This window comes from Cervus canadensis, chromosome 7 (assembly GCF_019320065.1).
Source record: "Cervus canadensis isolate Bull #8, Minnesota chromosome 7, ASM1932006v1, whole genome shotgun sequence".
Classification (NCBI taxonomy): domain Eukaryota; kingdom Metazoa; phylum Chordata; class Mammalia; order Artiodactyla; family Cervidae; genus Cervus; species Cervus canadensis.
The window spans coordinates 4,710,780-4,730,281 of record NC_057392.1 but is presented as its reverse complement, the minus strand read 5'-3'; the positions used below and the strand labels follow the sequence as shown (position 1 = coordinate 4,730,281).

At 38.6% G+C, this 19,502-nt stretch overlaps 1 protein-coding gene across 8 annotated transcripts in view; it reads right to left on the bottom strand.

Moving 5' to 3' along the window:
- The window catches only part of TFDP2 (transcription factor Dp-2), a 192,638-nt gene that overhangs the window by 50,446 nt on the left and 122,690 nt on the right, over nt 1–19,502 (bottom strand). For 6 of the 8 annotated variants that reach the window (XM_043474217.1, XM_043474216.1, XM_043474220.1 and 3 more), the window contains one exon: nt 1,799–1,902. In XM_043474217.1, the coding sequence (XP_043330152.1) occupies nt 1,799–1,902 (104 nt within the window). Of the gene's footprint in view, nt 1–1,798; nt 1,903–17,549; nt 17,656–19,062; nt 19,165–19,502 lie in introns of those variants that run through there. The other 2 variants (XM_043474215.1, XM_043474218.1) reach the window with 2 other exon arrangements.

Genomic DNA, 19,502 nt, shown 5'->3' with positions numbered 1-19,502 from the left:
TAAACTAGCTTCTATCAACACAGAAAATAAATTTTTTCTTGAGAACTTTTGAAATTTCTCTCTAACACGAACATCTAGTTTCCAAAGAGATATGTAAAAATTTTAAGAGCAAGTATGAGGCAAACAGGTGAAGTTTTACTTAAGAATTTTCTAATAAAATTGTTTTAAAAACCGTGGATAAGAGATTGAAAATTAGGGGACAACATACAAAAGAGACAAGTAAGAAGAGAGAGAAATGGTTCTTACTGGGGCTCTACAGTATATTAAGAAGTCAAATGACAATAAACTAGGAAATTAAAAAGAAAACTGATTCCTGCCTGAGGACCCAGAACTGCAAAACGTACCTGAGAATCAGGGATACTGGTCTTGGGCTGGCTCTTAAGGAGAGCCCCAAACCTCCTCTCCTTCTGACCTTTGTATCACTGATTCTGAGGTCTGCAGTAATCGAGTATGTCATATACACGAGTACGTATCACTGTCAAAACTGAAGTGTGTAAAGGCTTATATGTACTTTAGTTCAAACTGACAGTGGGAAGGAAAATCATGTTTCCAAAAGAGGAATTCAAATTTGAGCCTTAGCAGCATCCCTGAAATACCAAGAGGAAACAGTCTTTCAAAACAGAGGAGCACTGTAAGGGACAGACTCATGAAAGGTCACACATGCTTGTTTAATTCTGATGTTTATAGAATCACCTTTCAAAATATCGGCTTTCAAGTCAGGTGTGTCATCTCACTTGCACCCACTGCAGTGACTGGTGAGGGCTGAATGCTTAGCAAATGTTTGAAAATATACCCTGAACTACTTAGAATTGTGGCTCCTCACCTGAGCTAAAGTTTCTATGAGCCTGGGGCTAGATGACATTCTTCACATAGTTACAGAACTGGGCAACATCTTTAGCTTGGATTCTGCAGATGATTAACAGTCCTCAAGAGATCAAGAAAAATGTTATGTCTAGTATGTCTTAAGATCTCAAAGACTTTCTGAAGCCATTCAGTATGTTAAAAGAGATTTTTATCTAAGTAATTGTGCATTTAGCATAGCCTACAGTACCATATATTATGAACAAAATTTATGCTTATGGCTCTAGAGATAAGAAGATGTAAGTACTGACAAGGAAGAATTATTGTTCAAATGTTTACGTACTTTTGCTAATGGTGGGTGAGGCCATTTAAATTAGGTATAGTTTTTATTAATACATTAGTTGGATGTGACTGTTTATAAATAAGGCTGTCTTAAAAGCACTGTCTACTTTAAGCTCTAGCATAATTAATGGAATACCTTCAGAGAAATGGTTAAATATTTTCCATTTAAATTCACTATTTCTACTGCTAAAGATTGACATGAGTTGGTGAGTTGTTTCTTCCTAAATGTCCTTTCATCAAAGAGTTTTTCAAATGAGTAACTCCAGATACAGATTAACTGTTGGGTCATAATCAGTTTATATTACAGTATATAGTTTAATGCAGTAAAGGTTATTTTAAAAGAAAAAGGAGAAGAACATAAGACATAACAGATTTCAAATCAACTGAAAACAAGAGAAGCCTCGCAGAGGGGCAAAAAACTTAATATAACACATTCAGAATCCAGATTTAAAAATACATGAAAATTAAACACTGATAAGCACAATGTCTTTTTCTTAAGACTAACCAGTTAGACTCAGCTAAAAATAAAACTTTAAAAATTAAGTGACTGAGATAAGGTATTCACTGGAGTATTTCACCAAGTATCTAGTACTATCCTTTAAATTAGGATAAACTAAGCAAAGTTTCAAATCCTAAAATATGATGATTTTCTTACCATTTGGGGTCCAACATTCACATTTATTGGTCCTAAGGTTTTTGGTAAAATCTTTGTTGGTGAGTTGGTGCTGGAAACTGGAAATGCAACAAATGAAACGTTACCTGAAATGATATTAGAGCACTAGGTTAATGTTCTGCAATGTCAAGGTCACCTTCTATCAGGCTATACATCTGTGCTTTATTGTTGTTTAGTTGCTAAGTCGTTTCTCACTCTTTTGCTACCCCATGGACTGCAGCCCACCAGGTTGCTCTGTCTACGGGATTTTTCAGGCAATACTGGAGTGGATTGTCATTTCCTTCTCCAGCGGATCTTCCCAACCCAGGGACTGAACCTGTGTCTCCCGCACTGGCAGGCGGATTCTTTACCACCAATCCAGCTGAGAAGCCCACATTTGTGCTTAAGTAATTTATCAAGTTATGAACAAGAAGGCACGCAGAAAAGCCACACTACTGCTTTGTTGTATTGAGAATTAGCAAAATAAATTCGCAAAATACACAGTTCAGTCTATCTGATAACTACTAAACCTTCAGCTGGTTTTCTAAAGGAAAAAATATTTACAAGTACATAATGTAAATCACAGTTTATATCACAGTTGAGAATCCCAGTTAGATCTTGACTATAAATGACAGAACACAACAACAAAAAGATGACATGAGATAAAATAAATATCTATTAAAATTTTTTATAGTATAAAACAAAATTTTAATATTAAAAGTTAACATCGTTTCAAAATGTTGAGCTAGCCACTTTTTGAAATTTTTGTTATACTGGAAAAACAAATATACTGCTACCAAGTTACTGATGGTGGAAACTACTGGGATCTTTACAGTGTCTTCAAGTGATCTCAACAAACTAAATTTCAAATTAAGGTAGCAAAATGCTATCCCTCCAAAGGAAAAGCCGACCAATAATTTTCTGAATGTGTCAACTATTAATACATAACTTTTCTGGACAAACTTCAGTTTATCAATATTTCTCTCAGAAGATAACAGTGGGATCCAACATAACAAATGAGATCACATAGGAAGTGTGTGAAAGAGGGTCAACACTGAAACTCTGGGGAAAAAAAATCAACATTTAAGAGTAGGACCAGAAAGACACCATCCTCAGACGGCCCTTTGTTAGCTCCTACAAAGCCTGCCCAACTCCTGAAGCCCTGCTCTTATCTCCTAGTTCTCAGCAGATCTCCTGCAGTAAGGAGCTCAGGCCATGAGCCTGCATTACGGCTCCTCTTCCTCAGCCTGTGAGCTTACTTGCACCCTCAAATTTTTTTACTTATTTCTCTCAGAGAGGAAGATTCTCATATAAATTACTTCTTTCATGTCTGCTCTCTACTTCCTGTCTTCTCAGGGAACTCTCGCATCAATCATTTCCTCTGTCTTCTGAGTTTTCAAGTATATTACTGGCTCCTTCCCCTCAGTTTCTTATATCATTTCCTTCAAATTCTACATTTCAAAATCAAATTCTTTAATCATATGACATCTCTTCTATGCAGAATCTCAAAAGAAACAATACAAATGAACTGATTTACAAACCAGAGTCACAGACCCAGAGAACAAACTTACGGTTGCAGGGTTTGGGGGGTTGGGGGGAGGACGGGGGGAAGGGGTACCTAGGGAGTTGAAGATGGATGTGTACACACTGCTACATTTAAAATGGACAGCCAACAAGGTCCTACTGTTCCATGCACGGGACGCTGCTCAGTGTTATGTGGCAGCCTGGAGGGGAGAGGAGTTTGGGGGAGAATAGATAAATGTACATGTACGGCCGAGTCCCCCTGCTGTCCACCTGAAACTATCACAACATTGTTAATCGGCTGTACTCCAATACAAAAATAAAAAGCTTGAAAAAAATCAAATTCCTTACCCTTCTCATGCCCACTCAGCAAGGACCAGTACCCAAATCTGCTTCTCCTTCTTGGTATAGATTATCACACACCAGCTACCCAAACCAGAAACCATCAACCCCCTCCTCATTCAACCAACCACCACATCCTACCTGATATCTTCTTACCCTGGCTCCTTTATGTTGCCGGCATTTGTTTAATTTGGAACTTTATCAAATCTCATTTGAATGCAGTTACTTCTCTGATACAGAGGTTCACAGCCCTGGCTGTGCAATGGAATTATCTGGGAAGCAATAAAAAACCGCCAATGTCTGGGTCTCACCCCCAGGCTGCTGATATAATTGGAGTCAACCTGGGCATCAGACTGTTAAAGTTCTCCAGGAAGCTCCTAGGTGAAGCCAGGGTTGAGCACCACTTCCCCGACTGGATATCCTACCTCAAATGGCTTTCCTGGCGTATCTGCACATCCGTGAAGAACCAGTCTTTCCACTGATGAAACTGTTGTGGACACTCCCTATTTAAGGCATTTCTGAGGTTCCACAACGTTTTCTAAATGCCTTTCACACTCCTTAACATTGGCACAAAAGCTCCCGCCTGGAGATCTCGGCCTCCCTGGGAAGCTTCGTGCTTAACTACTCCTTCCACATGCACCTTCCACTCCAATCAGATTAAATTCCCTGCAGTCCCAGAAAGGCCCCACCCAGGTCAACCACTCCAGCTCTGGGGCACACAATTCCTTCTGGTGGGAAGTCTCTTTCTGCTGAGACAATTCCTACCTTTCAGTGTTTCAAAATAGCACTCCATGCTATTTTCTGAGCCATGACTATGTGCCAAAGTGTGTTCTAGAGGCTTTCCACATATACATCATCTCATTACTGCTTAAGACAAAAGTGTGAAGTATATTTTTACTGACTCCATTTTACCCATGAAGAAATTAAGACAGAGTGAGGTTAAATAATTTATACAAGGTCCTACAGGCTCTAGAGCTTCTGTTCTGTGTCTCGAGCCTCTACACTCTTCTTCTGGGTTTTCATAAAATCTATGATTTACTTGAAATTCTACTGTAAAGGAGATTGTGGTGTCAGCTGTGTATTCAAGTGCCTGGTTTAATTCCTGGCATAAAAGAGATGCATGAAACAATAAAAACTGTTTGACTTGTACAGATAGGAGCTATTACCTTTTCTAATCTGGATGCCATACTTCCCGTAATGTAGCCTAAACTGTATTTTTTGTTACTTTTTAACAGGTGAAATAAACTTACACACCCGGTCCTTTGTTTATTGTTTTTAAAACATGACTGAGCAATTGGTATAATCAAAGTGTCCTTACTCTCCAACTGCTCAACTGATCTTTCGTGTAATATGCATATCTTATCTGTTGCTAAAGATTGAGGTTATCATCAAAACTCCCCAAATGTGGTTATTCACCTGCTTAAAAATTCACCTAACTGGAGAGCAGCACTAATCTGTGATTCTAGGCGGAAGAACTGTAACTGACAGACATGTGCCATGCACTCAGTCCTGGGCAGGAGAGGGACATATCATGAATCCATATAAAGATGAATCCAGCCCTGAAACTGTCTGACTCTCAGATGACTTTTTTTTTTTTATAATAATCTTAGGGCTGCTGAATGTTTAAGATGAGATCATCTCTGATACACTGGGTGAGGAGCAAAAAAGTAAAAAATATGCAAATAACAGTGAAGCAAGAAACATATCAACAAAAAGATGATGAATGCTAGGGAATAAATTGACCTCAATTTGAAACTTAACAGTAAAGGAAAATTAAGAATATAAAACTTAGGTCGAAAACAAAAAGAAAAATATTAAAGCCAGATCTGTTATGCCAGTTCATATCAAAGAATTTAGCAGGAAACAAATAAATTTGATTCTAAAGAGTATCTGGAAAAGTAAATACAGAGAACAGCTGAGAAAATTTTGAAAAAAATAAAGGAATAATGGGGAAAGAGAGGAACTTTAGACCCCCAGATTTCACAATTATTAGATAGCTAACGGGATTGAATTCATGTGACATTGGCTAAGATGCAGACAAAAAAACTGACGAAACAGAAATTGAAGTCCCAAATTTGCTTCATTTATATGCAGAAATTTTATATGTGGTAAAACTAGCATTTCAAATGAATGGAGAAAGGGCAGATTAACAGAATTTAGAAAACTTAAGTGAAAGAATTGATGCTTTTGAACTAAGGTGTTTACTAGCATCTCACATGCTAGTAAAGTAATGCTTAAAATTCTCCAAGCCTGGCTTCAGTAATACATGAACTGTGAACTTCCAGATGTTCAAGCTGGTTTTAGAAAAGGCAGAGAAACCAGAGATCAAATCGCCAACATCCGCTGGATCATTGAAAACGCAAGAGAGTTCCAGAAAAACATCTATTTCTGCTTTATTGACTATGCCAAAGCCTTTGACTGTGTGGGTTACAATAAACTGGAAAATTCTGAAAGAGATGGGAATACCAGACCACCTGACCTGCCTCTTGAGAAATCTGTATGCAGGTCAGGAAGCAACAGTTAGAACTGAACATGGAACAACAAACTGGTTCCAAATAGGAAAAGGAGTATGTCAAGGCTGTATATTGTCACCCTGCTTATTTAACTTATATGCAGAGTACATCATGAGAAACGCTGGGCTGGAGGAAGCACAAGCTGTAATCAAGATTGCCGGGAGAAATATCAATAACCTCAGATATGCAGATGACACCACCCTTATGGCAGAATGTGAAGACGAACTAAAAAGCCTCTTGATGAAAGTGAAAGAGAATGTTGGCTTAAAGCTTAACATTCAGAAAACTAAGATCATGGCATCCGGTACCATCACTTCATGGCAAATAGATGCGGAAACAGTGGAAACAGTGATGGACTTTATTTTTGGGGCTCCAAAATCACTGCTGATGGTGACTGCAGCCATGAAATTAAAAGACGCTTACTCCTTGGAAGAAAAGCTATGACTAACCTAGACAGCATATTTAAAAGCAGAGACATTACTTTGCCAACAAATGTCCGTCTAGTCAAGGCTATGGTTTTTCCAGTGGTCATGTATGGATGAGAGAGTTGGACTATAAAGAGAGCAGAGCTGAGAAGAATTGATGCTTTTGAACTGTGGTGTTGGAGAAGACTCTTGAGAGTCCCTTGGACTGCAAGGAGATCCAACCAGTCCATCCTAACGGAGATCAGTCCTGGGTGTTCACTGGAAGGACTGATGGTGAAGCTGAAACTCCAATACTTTGGCCACCTGATGTGAAGAGCTGACTCATTTGAAAAGACCCTGATGCTGGGAAAGATTGAGGGCAGGAGGAGAAGGGGACGACAGAGGATGAGATGGTTGGATGGCATCACCAACTCAAAGGACATGGGTTTGGGTGTATTCCGGGAGTTGGTGATGGACAGGGAGGTTCACGGGGTCGCAAAGAGTTGGACACAACTGAGTGACTGAACTGAATGCCATAACAAACCACTTGTGGAATCTTCGTTCCCAACCAGAGATCAAGCCATGAGCCTTTGGAGTGGGGGCACTGACTCTAAGATTACGGACAACCAGAGAACTCACCCTAGGGAGTATCAGATAGTGAGAACTCCTACAGAGGAAACCACTTGAATAAAAGACCTGGCATCACCCAACCACCAGTAGCACCCTGTACATTCAAACAACGAACAAAACAAAAAAAAAAAACCCAGTCATCAGACAGGATTACCACCTCACTCAGTCTTGCCCATCAGAGGAAAAACAAACAAACAAAAAAACTTAGCATAAATCTTACCCTATATGAAGCTTACACAAACCACTCCACCAATCTTAGGGGGGACAGAAAACAAAAGGGAGAAAGGATTCAACCTTGAAGCCTGGGGAAAGGAGACCTCAAACACAGTAAGCTTAAAAAAAAAATAATGAAAAGGCAGAGAAATACCGCACACATGAAGGAACAAACTATAAACACAGAAATCCAAATAAATGAAGAGGAAATAGAAAAACTACCTGAAAAAGAATTCAGAATAACGATAGTACAGATGATCAAAAACCTTGAAAACAATGGAGAAAATGCAGAAATCAGTTAACAAAGACCTAGAAGAAGTAAAGAATAAATATACAAACAACACAATTAACCGGAATTAAAAATACTCTAGAAGGCATCAATAGCAGAATATCAGAAGCAGAAGAACAAACCAGTGACGTGGAAGATAAAATGGTGGAAATAACTTCTGAAGAGCAGAATAAAGTAAAATGAAAAGAACTGAGAATAGTCTCAGAGACCTCTGGGACAATAGCAAATGCACCAAATTCGAATTATAGGGGTCCCAGAAGAAGAGAGAAAAAGAAAGGGTATGAGAAAATTTTTGAAGAGATTATAGTTGAAAATTTCCCCAACATGGAAAAGGAAAGAGTCAATCAAGTCCAAGAAGTGCAAAGAGTCCCATACAGGATAAACCCAAGGAGAAACACGCCAAGACACATACTAATCAAACTAACAAAGATTAAACACAAAGAAAGAATATTAAAAGCTGCAAGGGAAAAGCAAAAAGTAACAAACAGGGGAAACCCCATACGTTTAATAGCTGATCTTTCAGCAGAAACTCCGCAGGCCAGAAGGGAATGGCAGGATATATTTAAAGTACTGAAAGGGAAAAATCTACAACCAAGATTACTCTACCTGGCAAGGATCTCATTGATGGAGACATCAAAAGCTTTTCAGACAAGCCAAAGTTAAGAGAATTCAGTATCACCAAACCAGCTTTACAACAAATGTTAAAGGGACTTACATAGTCAAGAAACACAAGAGAAGAAAAAGATCTACAAATCAAACCCCAAACAATTAAGAAAATGACAACAGGAACATATATATCAATAATTATGGATTTTATATATCAGTATATATATATATATATCAGCAATCTATGGATTCAATGCTATCCTATCAAATTACCAATGGCATTTTTCACAGGACTAAAAACAAATTTTCACAATTCATATGGAAACACAAAAGACCCTGAATAGCCAAAGCAGTCTTAAGAAAGAATGGAGCTGGAGCAATCAAACTTTCTGACTTCAGATTATACTACAAAGCTACAGTCATCAAGAACTTTCTGACTTCAGATTATACTACAAAGCTACAGTCATCAAGATGGTATGATACTGGTATAAAAACAGAAATAGAGACCAATAGAACAAGATAGAAAGCCCAGAAATAAACCCATGCACCTATGGGTACCTTATTTTTGACAAAGGAGGCAAGAATATACAATGGGGCAAAGACAGCCTCTTCAATAAATGGTGCTGGGAAAACTGGACAGCTACACGCAAAAGAATCAAATTAGAACACTTCCTAATACCATACATAAAAATAAACTCAAAATGGATTAAAGACCTAAATGTAAGACCAGAAACTATAAAACTCTTAGAGGAAAACATAGGCAGAACACTTCATGACATAAATCAAAGCAAGACCCTCTACAATCTACCTCCTAGAGTAATGGAAATAAAAACAGAAGTAAACAAGTGGGATCTGATTAAACCTAAAAGCTTTTGCACAGCAAAGGAAACTATAAGCAAGGTGAAGACAACCCTCAGAATGGGAGAAAATAAACAAAAATGAAACAATTGACAAAGGATTAATTTCCAAAATATACAAGCAGCTTATACAACTCAATACCAGAAGAACAAACAACCCAATCAAAAAGTGGGAAAAAGACCTAAACAGACATTTCTCCAAGGAAGACATACAGATGGCTAACAAACACATGAAAAGATGCTCAACACCGCTCATTATTACAGAAATGCAAATCAAAACTACAATGAGATATCACCTCACACCAGTCAGAATGGCCATCATCAAAAAGTCTACAAACAATAAATGCTGGGGAGGATGTGGAGAAATAGGAATGCTCTTGCCCTGTTGGTGGGAATGTAAATTGATAGAGCCACTGTGGAAGACGGTATGGAGATTCCTTAGAAAACTAGGAATAAAACCACCATATGACCCAGCAATCCACTCCTAGGCATATACCCTGAGGAAACCAAAACTGAAAAAAACACATGTATCCCATTGTTCACTGCAGCACTATTTACAATAGCTAGAACATGGAAGCAACCTAGATGTCCATCGACAGATGAATGGATAAAGAATTAGTGGTACATATACACAATAGAATATCACTCAGCCATAAAAAGGAATCCATTTGAGTCAGTTCTGATGAGGTGGTTGAACCTAGAGCCTATTATACAGAGTGAAGTAAGTCAGAAAGAGAAAGAGAAATATCGTAGTCTAATGCATATATACGGAATCTAGAAAAATGGTACTGAAGGATTTATTTACAGGGCAGCAATGGAGAAACAGACATAGAGAATAGATTTATGGACATGGGGAGAGGGGAGGAGAGGGTGAGATGTATGGAAAGAGTAACATGGAAACTTGCATTACCATATGTAAAACAGATAGCCAACAGGAATTTGCTGTACCGCTCAGGAAACTCAAACAGGGGCTCTGTATCAACCTAGAGGGGTGGGATGGGGAGGGAGATGGGAGGGAGCTTCAAAGGGAAGGGGATATGTATACCTATGGTTGATCCATGGTGAGGTCTGACAGAAAACAACAAAAGCAACTATCTGTAAATTAAATTTGTAAATTTGTAAATCTGTAAATTCTGTAAAGCAACTATCCTTCAATTAAAAAAAAAACAATCTACATATACACGTAAGTTTACAGATGCAGAAAGAGTCTGGCAAGATAACAAACTTAATAGAGGTTACCTCTGGGTGAGTTGGAGAAGGAAATGGCAACCCACTCCAGTACTCTTGCCTGGAGAATCCCATGGAAGGAGGAGCCTGGTAGGCTACAGTCCATGGGGTTGCAAAGAGTCGGACACGACTGAGCGACTTCACTTTCACTTTCTGGGTGAAGAAAAATGTTTTCCTTTGTTTTATACTTTATTATTATTAAAAAGTTTTATGAACATGCATGCACTTGTTTTATAATGTAAAAACCTATTGCTACTCTGAACCAAAAAAAAAAAAAAAAAAACCACAGAGAGAGAGCGAACGCCAGGGAGTCAGCTGGTACTGTTCATACAAGGTGAAGATCCACAAATGAAGCATCTCTGTTTTATAATTAGTAAAAATGAAATCTGTTTCAGGAGCAGTTAAAGGGACTCTACTGGGATTTCACAATTGTAATATCTAGAAATAAAAGAAATGTATTTAGACATAATTTAGTTTCATAAAATCAACTAGGCTCAGCAGCAGAAATATAATTTTTTGGATTCAAAAGACATTTAAATAGGTTACAAACATCCAGCCTCCTGAAATGTCAGCTCCATTAGGAGTAAACCAAACCACGTCTACATAATTTTTCATAACTACTTGGCCTTAATTCACAGCTGCCTGGCAACAGGGTCCTGACACTGTCCCGAAGCCAATGTCTGGCACATGATGTATTTATTAAAAACAAAAATTTAAAGACCTGCCTGGATTTTGATCCTGGCAATTCCCTGAATTAACTAAAATGAGATCAATCACCTAGGAAAGGGGCTTGAAAAAGAGCTAAAACTTATGCCAAATCTTGGCAAAGGCACAAAATTTTGCCTCAAATTTTATCTTAATTTCTTGAATAACTGGAATCCTTCTGTTTTCCATTAGAATTGTCCAGACACCAAAGAGTTCTTTCAGTCGTAATTCTTGGGGGGCGGGCAGGGGCACAGTTATAGTTATATTTAATCACCTTTAATATGTCCAATTAAAATGAAAAATTCAAATAATTGTGGTTTGTTATGATGTCAGTGGACTTCCCAAATAGCGCTAGTGGTAAAGAATCCTCCTGCCAATGCAAGAGACATAAGAGGCGTGGGTCAGAAGATTCCCCTGGAAACGGGCATGGCAACCCACCCCGGTATTCTTGCCTAGAGAATCCCCATGGATAGAGGAGCCTGTGGGCTACAGTCCACGGGGTTGCAAAGAGTCAGACATGACTGAAGTGACTAAGCACATATGATGTCAGTACAAGTTATATTTTATCTTCTGGGGAAAAAATTTTTGGCCTTGAACTAGCTTTGGGGAAAACCTCCATCCAAGCCTATCACATCCTCCTAGAAGAACCATATTAGGAACTTATTATAGGAACAAATATGCTTATTTTATGGGTTTATAAATATTTCAAATCAGAAACTGTTATACAGGGTCCAAACTTCACAGGACAAGCTAAACCTACAGCCCTAAAGAAAAGTTTAAAAATGTGGTGGTGTACATATGTGTTTGTCAAACTCGTAGAACTCTAGCCTAAAAAGGGTTAATTCTACTGCATGTAAATTGCATCTTAATTTTTAAAAATTGGAAAAAAGTGCCCTAGGCAATTTATTTACTTATTGCTAAGAAGCTAATTACAGATTAAAAATCCTCTTGCGTGTTCTCTTCTGTTACCTACTTTACAAATTTATTTTTTAAACAGGTAGTTCATGGATTTGTCTAAACTACATTCTTTCAGCTACTCTCTTTTGAAAACCTCTTGCATCATCACAATCTACCCCCTTCTGCTGGATCATTCTTATCAGCATATGAACACGCATTTTTTTCTTTCATCTTAAAAACAGAACACAAAAACATAGTTAAGTTTCCTTAACTACGTACACAGCTCTCCAGCTACCAATTCGTTTCTGTTGCCCTTCACAACAACAAAACTCACAAAATCTGTCAACATCTGCTCTCTCTACTTCTCCACTCTGTTTTCTTTAACCCACTCCCGTGGCCACTCCCAAACTTCACTGAACTAGTTGTTACCAAGATCATCTCCATGTTGCTAAATCCAATGGTCAATTCTCAGTTTTCAACTTAACCTTAATCTATCAGCCATATCTGATGCTTTTCAAAATCACATCTTCCTCTCAAACACTCTCCACTTGGCATCCAAAGCTCCATTCTCTCTGGGCTCTCCTCCGAACCACTGGCTTCTCCTCACTCCTGGTTGCTGGATCCTCCTCGCTAGAAACATTCGAGAGCCCTTTCTATCAGTCCTCTGACTCTTCTCTGTCAACTCTTCCTCACGAGGTGGTACAACAGCTCCTGTTAGACTCATGTATACAACTGTCCTTTTGCATATCTCCATTTTGATGTTTAATCATTACCTCGAACTTAACATACTCAAAACTGAACTCAATACTCCAAATCTCTGACTGCTCCCCATCCCACACAGAAAACTCCTTCTCCCATCTCTCTCTTCATCGCAGTAAATGTCAATTCCATTCTTCAACTTTTTATAGACCAGAAGAGATGACTACTGACATTGTCTTATATCCTACATACAGTCCATTAGCAAATCCTACTGGCCCTATCTTTAAAATGTGTTCTGACAAGAAAACAAAGTAGTGGTTACCAGTTGGGCGGAAGGGCAGACAATATAGAGGTCGGGGAGTGGGAAGCACAAATTACTGGGTGTAAGATAGGCTCAAGGAAGTATTGTTCAACATGAGAAATATAGCCAGTGTCTTACAATAACTGTTCATGGAAAGTAACCTTTGAAAAATACAGATTAAAAAAAACAAAAAAAAGCAGATGGACAATGAAAAACATAACAATGTGTACCCAAAAAAGTAATTAAAAAAAACCCACCCAAACAATCTATGTACAAAGAGGTTGTGTCAGAACATTGCTGGTTTACATACATGATGGTGGTCCTTATTTTGAATTTTCATTTAGTTCTTTGCTATATATCTGTACCCATACCCACAATGAAAATGATTTAATGTTTACAAAAAAAATAAATGTGGGACTTCCTTGGTGGTCCAGTAGCTAAAACTCTGTACTCCCAATGCAGGGGGCCTGGGTTCCATCCCTGGTCAGGGAACTAGATCCCACGTGCCACAACTGAGTCGTAACTACAGATCCCACACATCATGTGGCAATGAAGACCCAGTGCAGGCAAATAAATAATAATATCAAGCCCTCAATCAACTCACAGTTTAAAAAATAAATAAAACAAAATAAAATGTATCTTGAATGCAACCATTTCTCATCCACTCTGCTGCTATCAGTCTGATCCAAGTGACCATTTCTATCTTGAATTATTGTGAAGTGTTCCTGACTCATCCACCTGTCCTGCATTAGGCCCACCTAACCCCACAACTTTACTCCCAAGCTTTCCAATACAGTATTAGACAGAAGCTATAAAGCACTTGAAATGGAGTTAGCATGACTGAGGACCTAATTTCTAAGCTTCTGTTCTTGTTGCGTAGTCGCTAAGTCCTGCCGTAGCATCACTAATACCCTTTGCAACTCCATGGACTGTAGTCCGCCAGGCTCCTCAAGCCTGGGAAATCCAGTGTGCAGGATTTCCCAGGTAAGAATACTGGAGTGAGTTGCCATTTCCCTCTCCAAATTCCTAAACTTTTTAAATTTTAATTAACTCAAATCTACAAACTGAAGCAGTAGAAAATATTTTGCCATTAAAAACAGCATGACTAAAAAAAAAAAAACAGCCTGACTATTTTGGTAGTACTGCATTTCACCTCAATTGTTGAAACTTTAACATCTAAACTGAAATGTGCTTTAAATGTAAGATAACAGATTTCGAAGGCTAAGTAACTAAAATCTATCTCACTAAAAATTTGATTATGTTGACTACGTGTTCAATGATAAATGTTCTAGATACTGGGGTAAATAAAATTTATCATTCAGGTTAATTTTATCCATTTCTTTTCATCATTTTAACCTGGCTACTAGAAAATTTAAAATTATGTGACTTACGTCGTCCTACTGAACAGCACTGCTCTATTTGTCATCACACAGCCGAGGGATCCTGCTTTGTAGAGTAATTCTCTTCCAAACTCTCCAGCTGACTTTGCATCTCAGTTAGCGTAAGTCCTTAAGATGGTTAATGGGGCCCAAGGTCACTTGACCCCTCCCTTCTGACATCACCACCTGTCAGATCTCTCCCCTATCTCTCCCTTTGTTGTTCTGCATTCACCCAGGACTGTGCGCTGCTCCTCAAACCATGTCCAGCAATTTTCTCCCTCATGGCCTTTGTCTCTCAAGTTCCCTCTGTTGATAACTTTCTTCCCCTAGATACCTATCTATGTGTCTTATTCCCCAGTTTCCTTCAAGACTCTGCTCAGCTGTCAGTGCGTCAGAAATGCCCGATTACCCCATGCCGGCACTTCTTCATTCACCATTTTTCACCACAGTACTTCTCTGTCTGTGCTGCAAATTTACATTTACTTGTTTGTATGATCATTATCGGCCCATAGCACACGACACATCTGTCACAAAGACACATGCACCCCGATTTTCACTGTAGCACCATTTACAATAGCCAGGACATGGGAACAACCTAAATGTCCATCAAAAGAGGAATGGATAGAGAAGATGCGGTGTATGTATGCATATACATCTATGTATGTATATGTGTATGTATATACACACACACACATAGGTAAATACAATGGAATACTACTCAACCATAAAGAAGAACAAAACTGGGTCATGTGTAGAGATGTGGATGGACCTAAAGACTGTCATACAGAGTGAAGTCAGAAAAACAAGTATCACATATTAACGCATATATGTGAAATCTGAACAAACTGGTACAGACCATCAGAGACACAGCTGTAGAGAACAAATGAAATGTATGGACACCAAGGGAGGAAAGGAGGGTGTGGGATTAATGGAGGGGTTGGGATTGACATATACACACTATTGAGACTATGTATAAAATAGGTAACTGGTGTGGCTCAGTGGCAAACAATCCACCTGTCAATGTAGAAAATACAGGAGATGCAGGTTTGATCCCTGGGTCGGGAAGATCCCCACAGGAGGAAATGGCAACCCACTCCAGTGTTTTTGCCGAGAAAAACCCTGGCATGGACAGAGGAGCCTAGCAGGCTACAGTCTACACGTTCACAAGAGAGTCGGACACGACTCAGTGACAGAGCACACACAGTGAGAACATACTATATAACAGCACAGGGAACTCTACTCACGGCTCCACGGTGGCCTCAATGTGAAGGAAACCCAAAAAAGAGGAGATATATGCATACTTATAGCTGATTCACTTTGCTGCACAGTAAGCAAAAACTAACACAACACTGTAAAGTAACTATACTCCAAAAAAATGTCAAAAAATATATGTCAGATGAATGAATAAATGCACAAATACATGAATGTCTGCATGGAAGCATGTGATACAAATTCAGGAGACAGACATATTATTCAGTGAAAACTATATCTCCTCCCATCACCAATCACCACCTATCCATTCCCCCTTCCCTAGTGACAGCTACGATGCCAGTTTCTATATAACCTTTCAGAAATATTCAAGGCATATACTAACATATATGCATATATACATCCTTTTTCCCTTACACATATGGTTAAAAAAATATCAGTTTGCACATTGCTTTTTTACCACTTAACAATACTATATCTATTTTAGATGTCTTTTGCCACCTATTTACATACATATGTTATTTTGCTTCAACATTTACTTTGTTAGCTAGATAATATTTCTTTTTATAGCTCTAGCAGCATGAGTCCCTTAATAATAGAAAGCTTTTAATGTTACAAACATTAATAGCAAAATCTTTTTATTACTACAAAGAATGCTGCAATGACTACATATATCTTTACACACATCAGTTGTACCAAATATCTGTACAAATTCACCCTCTGTTCAGAAATGTATGAATGTATCCATTTCCACGTAACCTTACCAACTCAGTGTTTTATCAAACTTTATTTCTGTCAATCTTTAGGTTAAAAATAGCATCTCATTTTGATTTTATTTTGGTTTTATTATTATGAATAAGGCTAACATGCTTTGTTTAAAAGTCATCTAAATTTTCCTTCCTGAGAATTAGGACCATCTTTCTATTGGCTGTTGGTGATTCATTGGTGGACTCTCTTTAAATACTTAAAGGGTAAGAATATTCTTTGTTATACCTGGTGAAAATATTTTTCCCAATTTGACACTTGTCTTTGGCTTTTATATATGATTTTCTCTTCACATTTGAAAAGAATGCTGTCAATCTTATACTTCTTTCCTGTTATGACTTTAATGTCATATTTAAAAGGTCTGTGAACACATAAGAGATACGGGTTAAATCTCTGAGTTAGGAAGATCCCCTGAAGGAGGGAGGGCATGGCAACCCACTCCAGTATTCTTACCTGGAAAATCTCATGGACAGAGGAGACTGTTGGGTTACAGTCCACACGGTCACAAAATAGTCGGACAAGAGTGAAGTGACTTAGCATGCACAAGTTTGGTATTTCCAGTTAGATACGCTATTCTTCAATTTAATTGTCATTCATTACATACTGAAGACTGTATTAAACATCCCCCATGTTTTCTACTTTAACACCTTCATTTTAAATTTTACACCCTTGACCATCTGGAATTTATTTAATGTGAGAAATGAATGACCCAATTTTGCCCCCTAGATGGCTACTTTAGGTTACCTATGGTAGACGGCTACCATCTAACGAGAACCCTACTCCCCTTCCCCACGCTACATGAAAGTCTAGCTTACTGACTACCTTCATGCGTACCTTACTGACTGTTTGCTCCACTGATGCGCCTCATCACATGCTTCACTTCGTTCATGATTAATGTTTCCAACAGAGAATAAGGAGACTCAGACAGTGTCAAGCGTTTCCCTCCTTCCCATACTACCCTTTAATTATTTGTTAATAACAGTTTTAAAGGACTATAGATCAGTTTCAAATACAGTACTAATGAGGTCAAGTCACAGGTCAATTCTGGAAGAGGTGCGTTCATCTGCAAAAAGGGAAGATTCCATAGTCTTCAGACTGTATTTCTAATTCTAGCCCGTCATCTAGCAAATAACATATGTCACTGAAGAGAGACTAGGGTAGGGAGAACAATATGATGGCTCAGGGGATATTTATCACCTTTATGTGAAAAATAATTCAGGCCACACAGATCAACAGCACCATCTTCATAAATCAAGCACACATTAGTTTGCAAAGACAGCATATCCAACTGGAAATAGCAAATCTGTAAAGATAGTAAAATATAGCACATCCATATATAAGATGCATGTCAGGATTGGGGACTGAAGGTAAATAAACCTGCAGTCACTCTGACCTCATTTGTTAACTCTTTTTTTTTTTAAGTTTTCTTTCTATTTAGAGTTTAGCTATTTACTGGGCATTACCTGTATGTGCCCCGTAACACTGCTGTGTTCTATACTGTTGCACCCGTACTCAATCATGTTCACCAAAGTTGCTAAGATTAAATTCAACACCATTACTACACTTTGTAACATGGGTGACCATGGTATCACTATAATTGGTAAGGCTGAGAAATAGAAAAGTTCATAAGATCTCCAAAGTTATGGTTAAAATGACCTTAAGTGTATGTGGTTCCAAAATGGAAATCAAGCATCCTTAGAGCATAAATGAAGACAGAAGAAGTGAAATGCACATTCTTATGTATCACAGGCATGGAAGCCAGAGTCGGAATGTTTTTGCAGCTGTCAAAAAACAAGACTTCTAGGATTCCGCCCCCCCACGCAAAGGACCACCTATCCAGAATCTTTCCAAGGAACCAGAGAGGATCCTTGAAGTGACCATAACCCCCACCCCCAAAAAAACCAACTCTACACCCTCAGAGCCTACTCCCAATGGGCCAATAAATCTTTTATGTCAGTCCTTCCTTGGCCTGGAGGATCCAGTCTTTTCTCTCGGCTTTGATAAGCATTTTTACTTGGAGGACACCTTTTAAAACCATTAGCTAGCTCTCCCTTTTCCTGGTATCCATAACCATAAATACCCTGGATTCTTCAATCTGAAAGGAGAAAAACATTTCTTTCTCCTTCTCCTCACATGTCCGAATTTAAAGAGGGCCTACTAATTTCTTAAATGGACTGCTAATTCAAGCTCTGGTATCAGGAATATTATAATCATTTTCGTTTAGTTCATCAAATGTCAAAGCTAAAAGATCTTAGAAATCATATCATCCATCCTCCCTGGTTTCCTTTTGTAGGACTTTTCCTTTTCAGTGTCCATCCAAAAACATTCAGCTCTTCTAGAGGCTGGAACCTACTGTTTTTCAATGGCTTCTTTATCTTTAGTTAAAATATTTCCCTTTGTCCTTTTTCTGTTTACCTTGCTGAGACAAGGACAACTTTTAACTCTTGATTTCCCCTTCCACCTCCTTAATTAGGATTTCCAAGCATTGGACATTTAATCTTCTGATTAATAATTAAGTTTACCATATGGCCTCAAACGACTCGGTTCTTCCAAGCCTTCCCAGTAACTCTTCCCACCTGGTCCTAGGACGCAAAGAGGGTGACAACTGTGGAAGAGGGTAGTGTCCCTCTTCATCAAAATACGTTTCTGGGCTCCACTAGACACCTAAAGGATCAAAAACCAGGCGGCAGTGAGTATTTTAAATAAGTACCTCAGATGTCTGAGGATCAAGGAAGACTGGGACAAACTGCCACAAGTACCCGTTTTCTCCGTGTTCAAATTCAGGAAGTGATGCCATCTAAGTAGACTCTACTCCACTCATGTCCCGTTTCCGTCTTAAAAAGAGAAGGGGCCAAGTGATCCTTATTTATTATTAATTATTATTATTTATTGTCTCCAGTTCTTCCATGTTATATCCTTTCAGAGTTTAGCCTATTTTCAGCCACCACTTTTAGCACCTCACCAAAGCCAACAGACCCACCAGATGGCACAGAGATGCTGTCTGTTGTCTAGAAAAGAGAGTGACGGAAAGCAGCATATTTTATCTTGGACCAGCAGCCACTGAATGGCTGGAGTAGATCGACAGAGCTGGTGCAACCACAAGATCAGGCCCGCTGAGCGTCAGGACACCCAAGGGCACTCAAGTGGGAA